The sequence below is a fragment of the Ciconia boyciana genome, chromosome 12 (genome assembly GCF_034638445.1).
Source record: "Ciconia boyciana chromosome 12, ASM3463844v1, whole genome shotgun sequence".
In the NCBI taxonomy this organism is placed as follows: Eukaryota; Metazoa; Chordata; class Aves; order Ciconiiformes; family Ciconiidae; genus Ciconia; species Ciconia boyciana.
Window position 1 is genome coordinate 24,057,727 of NC_132945.1, and position 6,656 is coordinate 24,064,382.

Genomic DNA, 6,656 nt, shown 5'->3' on the forward strand with positions numbered 1-6,656 from the left:
GACGGTTGCAACAGAGCCGCATGTGGCCCCGCTCCACGTGGACATGACAGGGAAGGAAGGGCAGCGCTGCCAGCCCGGAGACGAGCGGGACTCCACATTCCTCCTCTCCCCTGGGCTCCTCCTGGTCATCCCCCCGCTCACGGGGCAGCTGCTGGGGAGGGGAAATGCAGGGGTGGACGGAGCATCCCTTACAACCACCAAATCTCCCTCCAAGCTCAGCTGCCCCCAGGTCGATCTCACGCCTCAGCCGTTCCCTTCTGCCTGCCCCGCCGAGCCCCTCACCCGGCAGGGACACGCAGGGACCCGGCAAGGCAGGGAGTCCCCCCCGCAGCACCCAAGGCTGCAAACCCACATCCCCTGGGGGCTTGCTCCCGGGGCTGCCGTGAGTGGCAATAACCAGGGGAAGTGCCACCAGGGCAGGGCCGTCGGCAAGCGGGACCCCCGGAGCAGCGTCACCCGTGGCCACCCACCCCAGCCTTTCCGGGCGCATTGGCAACAAACCCCCAGCTGCAAACCCAGCTCTGCGTTCGCCTCTCGTTTCTTTAGGCCAAGCAAGAAATAGTCCCCGTAATGTATCTTTGGGATAAAGTTTTTTAAAGGCTTTTCAAGAGAGAGCATCAACAGGAGCAGAGCAGGAACAGGTCCCCAGGGTCTCCTCCCACCAGAGCGATGGAGATGGAAAGCAGATGGAGGTGGAAAGGGACAGACTCTGCCCTCCTCTCCCACCCCTGCGCTCTCCGAGAGCCACGTGAAGGGGTATGCAAGCGGCTGCCATGGCCATTTGCCCACCCTGCAGCTCCTGATGAGGCCCCAGCCCTCCTCTCCCCGCTCCCAGCGGGGTCAGGACCCAGCCCCGTTGGAGCAGCCGGGCTCCCCACCAGCCCCGGGGGCTGCTCCGGGGAAGCCCACGCTCCCAGACTGGGGTTTGCCCCAGCAAACGGGGTTTTGCCCCAGCAAAGCCCAGCCGGGCAGGGCGTTTCCCCAGCGGGGCACAAGGCAGCAGGAGGGTTTGAGTTCCGGGGACACATTGCAGGAGGCTTCGCTAAGGCCCCCCCAGCAGAGCTGGCTCCCTCCCTCCGTCCATCCACCCCTGCTGCCAGGGTCCGAGCTCAGGGCACAGCAGCCCAGCCTGCCCCACGCTCTAGGAGGGGTCCTGGGAGAACCAGGGGGTCCCCTACCCCGCTTCAGGCAGACAAACGCTGCTTAATTTGCTTCTCAGAGGCCTCTCTCCCCATCTCTCCGATGCCCCACTGGCTGGTAGCCCCCAGGGCTAGGGCCCAGCCCGGGCATGCCTGCTCCCAGCCCGGCAGGCAGCTGCAGAGAGAGGAGCCCATGGGAAAAGGCTGGACGGACACACACGGACAAAGCACGGAGACTTAAAATCCCATTCATAAAAATACATCCCATTTGTACAGTGTGTAGCATCCTTTTAACAGTATTTACAGCAGCAGTGGGGGCAGAGGCACTTGGGGTGCAGGTGGGGGCCTTATTTGAGGCTACCCATGCAAAGCGAAGGGCCAGCAGCGGCTGTCACTGCCTGCGACAGATGCTGCTGTGGGAACAGGCTTTCCTGACCCGGGAGGGGACACCAAGGTCTCTCTGATGTCCTGCAAGCTGATCTTCCCTCAAGTCACCCAGGGTTTCTCCTCTGGCTTCACCAGCGGCATAGACCCCCCCCCCCACCCCCAAACCCGCTCGGTCACAAGAGCTGCCAGCCCCCCTCGAGGGCAAAGCCCCCTGCCCCCAGCGAGAGCTCGTCCCATCTCACGCTGGCAGAGTCCTGCCCTGCGTGCGGGAGCAGAGCAAGGCCCAGCCACCGCCACGGCCCGCGGCCCAGCCCGTCCCATTGCTGGGTCAGTCCCCGCTTGCGGCTGGCGCTGGCCTTCCCCGGCGCGGAGCGGCGTGGCACGGCACGGAGAGCTGCCGCCCACCCGGGCGGTGGGTGGCAGGGGCACAGAAGCAGAGGGTGCATCGGGGAGGCACGGGGCTCAGCTGCTGTGGGTCCTCCTCTCCAAACTCGCCACATCTCACATCTCTGCAGGACAATCAAGGGGGGGGGGAACAAAAGAGATTGGTGAGACCACTGTTGGGGGGAGGAGGGCTGCACGGTGCACTGGACCCCCCAGGCTTCACCAGCAGCAGGGTTAGAGCAGAAATCTGCTGGGGGAGGCTCTGGTCCCCCTCCTGCTTCGCTGCCTCCCAGTATGGCCCAGGGCCAGCAGAAGCAGCGCTTCCCACCAGCCACCTCATTGCAGACACTCAGAAGGGAAGGGAAGGGAAGGGAACAGATACCGAGAACTGCGACTTATGCAGCCTGCCTAGGGGGAAATATTTTATATATTTTTTTTAAAGCAAGTTCTCTCTGCCTCCAGCCTGTCACCCAGGGACCTCTTTGGAGAGGAAGTGTGTTTCCCCAGTTTCTGCCTCAGTTTCTGCCTCCAGACACAGGAAACTGTGTCTGCCTCAGTTTCCCCAGCAAGGAAGCTATCGGGCCAGCCAACCTCACAGGACCGCACAGCTGCCTGGGTAAAGCTGCCAGAGATACCCAGCACGGCATCACCACCTTCCCCAGGGGTACCTGCAGCCAAGCCCTTTACCAGGAGAAAAACATCTGCAGGAGGAGACCACGACCCGTCCGTGCTCCCCGAGGGCTGGGATTCCCCTCTCTGCCACCGCACAGACCCGCTGAAGCGGTTCCCACTCCGCAGATGGGGAAGTCTCACTCTGAGACCTGCCCACAGCTTCACTCAGTGCCAACGCGCCCCAAGGGACACTTCCACGGGCACGTGTTAGGTGGCACCTATCGAGCCCGAATCCTCACTTTCCTCCCTCCAGATGGGATATTTCCACAGGGCCGATTTTTTCCAGGCTGGGATATATCACAAGGAAAAATACTCTTTTCCTCCTGCTCACCTTCCCCGCCTCATAGCAAAGAAAAGCCTTTGAGCAGCAGGCGGAGGGATGCCGTAGGCAGAGACCCACAAGCACCTGGAGATCTTCCTGAAAAGGTCAATAGCTCTGCAGATTGCGCTGTCTGGCCACCTTTTTTGCAGGTCTTTGTTGTCAGGACCAGTCTGGCCTTCACATCCCCAATCCCCTCCTCCAGGACACCACCACCTCCACTCCACCACTGGGGGAAACTGAGGCACCAGAGAGGGAAGACACTCAAGCAGTGGAATTTCTGCCCCAGCTGAAAGAGCTTGAAGGGGGATGGGGGGGTGACATCCAGGTGAGCCCCCCCTCAAAAGACAAGACAGAAGGATTCCAACCCTGCAGCCAAAACCAGGTCTAAGGCCCTGCAGTGGGAGCCCCAGGCAGGAGGGTGCTGGGCCAGGCTCCGCTGAGCCGGAGGCAGCGGGGAAGCCCCAGCCCAGGCGCCCTGCCACGCTGGATGCAGCTTGGGGCTCGGAAAGCACAGGGATCAGAGCTGCGTACGTACCCTCCAACACTTTATCCAGATCCGCAATGAACTCCTCCAGCTCCTGCGTGTCTCCAAGCTTAGCTAGCGGAGAGAAACACACCATCAGGTCTCTCCCATTCCCTCCCCCGGCTCTAATTTGGGAGAAGAAAGATCCCTGCACCTTGTTTCTAACCACAATTGCCCCAGCTGCCTGCTGCTTCTGTCGCAGCCAGGTGCTGCCCGGCAGCGGTGGGAGGGGGTTGCAGGGGGGGCTGCGTGTGCACAGCTCGGGAATAACCCCAGCCAAATGCCCCCGGGCGCAGCGTCCCCGTGGGTGGATGCATCTCTGTGGGATTACAGACCACGCTTGTACCCAGCTGCTGAAGGCATCAAAAGGGCAGCACCGAAGCTTTCCAAGAAGTTGCCCAGCACTGCCCGGCTCTGGAGTCCCGCGCTCGCACGGAGCTTAAGGGCAGCTCTAGCATCACCCGTCCGCAGGGCAGGGCGCTCCCCCCGCCACGTGCACACACGGATCCGTGCGTGGGAGTTACAGGGCTGAGGAGCAAGGGGTTTCACCAAGGACACTGCTTGAGGGCAGCATGGGCAGGAAAACCCCAGGACTAACTCTGACCTGCAGACACGCGGCATTTCCACCCCCCGCACCCCAACCCCCGCACCCCCTCTGCCCCTCAGCTCAGGCCCAGGCTCTGGGGGTAGGATGGTGCCCACAGGGATCACGCAGATCAGCATCCCATAACCCAGCCAGCAGCTCAGCGTGGGGGAAAGCGGAGAGGCAGGGCACGTCCTCCCACGCACACGAGGTCGGCCAGCAAGGGCTCAGCTGAGGCCAGAGCTGGACTGGATCCATACACGGTGGGAAGGGTGCTCACCCTCCCTGTGCCGCCTCGTCCCTGCGAAATCCTGTGCTTCCCAGGTCAGGAGCAGAGCTCCTCTCTGTGACGCTCCCAAACAGAGCTCTGGCTCAGGCTAGCATGGCTGGGAACATGCCAGTCCAACTTTATACCTCTTCCAGGATCCAGCCAGGACCCCAGGGCTCATTCCCACCTCCAAATCCCGCAGGACCCCATGGGCACACCCCCTGCCCCCCCGCCTCAGGGCGGGTGAAGGCCCATCGCTGCCGAGCCAAGCCAAGCACGCAGAAGGAAGCCCTGGCATCAGCCCTTCGGACAGATCTTTCAGCCTCACCTTTGGAGGGGTAAGCATTAGCAGGGGTGTTGAGGTCCTCCTCGCTGGAGTTGAGACTGCTTCCTGGGGACGTGCTGGTACCTGCAGGTGCAAAGCATCGGTCACTGTCCGCAGCCACAGGCACCTTACAAATGAGCTGCAGGACCAGGGACCAATCTCATGTGTGGCATAGGGTCCCTGGTCCACCCTCGCTCTTGGCCAGCCCATCTGCTCTGCCCCTGCTGCAAGGAATGCTTGGAAAAAGGGAACTGAGCTTCTCTGACAGGCCAAACGGTACCAGAGGTTGCCTGGGCACAGCCACGCGGACTCCTCAGGGTTATCACAGCGAACTGGTTCCCTCCGAGCTGCCGGTTATCCCAAGCCTCGTGCAGTCCTGCCACAGCCAGCCCAGCAGAAGGAGCCCCAGCAGATGTTGGCAGGCCCTGCGCCGGGATCCAGTGGTCATCGCCCCACGCTACTCATCCAGCCCACGAGAGACGAGTCAGACGGGCAGCTCAGAGCTGGGATCAGCGGGAAGCTCCATGGTTTACCACAGAGGAACTCCACAAAGCAGCTCCATCCCCACAGACACCATCCTCCCCCAGGACTCCTCATTCCCCAGCCCCGGACTCACTCTCCAGCTCATCAATGCCGCTGTCGTACACGCTGTGTCCCGCTTTGCTCTTCAGCTCCTCCAGGTGCTGCTGGTATTGACACGCAGGGCCTCTGTCAAAGTCCTCCATCACCTCATCAAACTCCCGCAGCAGGTCGCTGAGCTCATCGGCCATGGCTGGGGGCAAGAAGTCAGCGGAGGAAGGGGTTTGGGGCACGCACCAGGTAGGCAGCCCCAGCAAAAGCCTCTCGGGAGCAGTACCAGGCTGGGGACGGGGCAGACCCGGGCTCCGGGCCACCTCTCTGCAGGCAGGCTGCCAGCTCTCGCTCCGTGCAGCGAGCCCAGGGCTGACGTTGCCCCTCACAGCTCTGGGCACATCCCGCTCCTTGGGCAGCTCAGCCATCCCCCAGCTCATCCCGCTGCTGGGCAGGGGCCCAGCCCAGTAAGAGCTGGTCCTAAGCAGGCAAGGGTCTTCATCCCGGACCCAGCTGCTTCCCCTGCCTTCGGGGGAGGTTACGGCAGGGCTGAGCAGGGGCCCTGGCCGATGTTGAGCCCGGAGGACCAGCAACAGCACGCCGCAGCCTGCGAGCGGGGCAGCGGGGAGCCCCGGCCGCTGCTCCCCGGGGACGTGCGGCTTCTCCCTCCGGGTCCTGCCTCCCCAGAGCCAGCCCGTCCCGGGGGGCCAAGGCTGGAGCGGCGGCACACGGTGCTTCCGAGGGCTGAAAATACCAGCACGGCCGGCGGGGCGGAGCGGGGCGAGGCCGGCCCCGAGCTCCGGCCGCCGCTGAGCCAGCCCACGCGGGAAGGGGCGACCAGCGGGCTACTGGACCCGGCCGTGCTGACCCGACGGAGCCCCGGGCGGCACATGGAGGGCGGGGGGGGGGGCACAAGCCCCGGCCAGGCCGAGGCCGGCAGCCTCCGCCCCGCACGCTGCAAGCCGCGCCCTGCTCCCCGGGGCTCTCCCGGCGGGAGGCTTAGCGAGGCGGGGGGAACGGGACAGAGGGGCAGGGTCCCGCGGGGAGCCGCGGAGGGGGGCTCCGGGGAAGCACGGCACGGCACTGCACGGCACTGCACGGCACTGCACGGCACGGCACGGCACTCACCGGCGGGGTCCGCTCGGGTCCGCTCGGCTCCGGTCGGCTCGGGCCGGGTCCCGCCGGGCGCGGCGGTTTTACCCCCGGGGCCGCCCCGCGCCGCTCGGGGCGGTGGGCGGGGCGTGGGCGGGGCGTGGCCGCAGCGCCCTGGCGGCCCCGCCCCGCCCCGCCCCACTCGCGGGACCGCGTCGCTCCCGTGGGGTCCCGGCCGCGCCCGTCCCCTGCAGCCGCCGTGGGTCACCCCGCCGGTCCCCACCCCCACCCCCCCGTGCGAGGGTCGCCCTGAAGAGACGGGCCTGGGTGTCGGGGGTCTCCCCTCGCCCCCGCAGGACGAGGGACTGGCCTCTCCCACGCGGGGCTCGCC

The 6,656-nt window shown here is 65.0% G+C and overlaps 1 protein-coding gene across 3 annotated transcripts; it reads right to left on the bottom strand.

The window, feature by feature from the left end:
• Window positions 1–1,371: 1,371 nt before the first annotated feature.
• Window positions 1,372–6,415, bottom strand: LOC140658664 (regulator of cell cycle RGCC-like). Of its 3 annotated transcripts, XM_072877339.1 has the most exons (6): window positions 6,302–6,415; window positions 5,220–5,375; window positions 4,607–4,687; window positions 3,440–3,502; window positions 2,914–3,199; window positions 1,372–2,035 (listed from the first exon to the last, which is right to left on the bottom strand). In XM_072877339.1, the coding sequence occupies exons 2-6, from the start codon at window positions 5,371–5,373 to the stop codon at window positions 1,855–1,857; spliced, it is 765 nt and encodes a 254-aa protein (XP_072733440.1). In that variant the 5' UTR covers window positions 5,374–5,375; window positions 6,302–6,415; the 3' UTR covers window positions 1,372–1,854. The 3 variants fall into 3 exon arrangements, with proteins under 3 accessions (XP_072733440.1, XP_072733442.1, XP_072733441.1); XM_072877341.1 differs by lacking the exon at window positions 2,914–3,199 and having other exon boundaries at window positions 1,898–2,035; XM_072877340.1 differs by lacking the exon at window positions 1,372–2,035 and having other exon boundaries at window positions 2,943–3,140.
• Window positions 6,416–6,656: the final 241 nt, after the last annotated feature.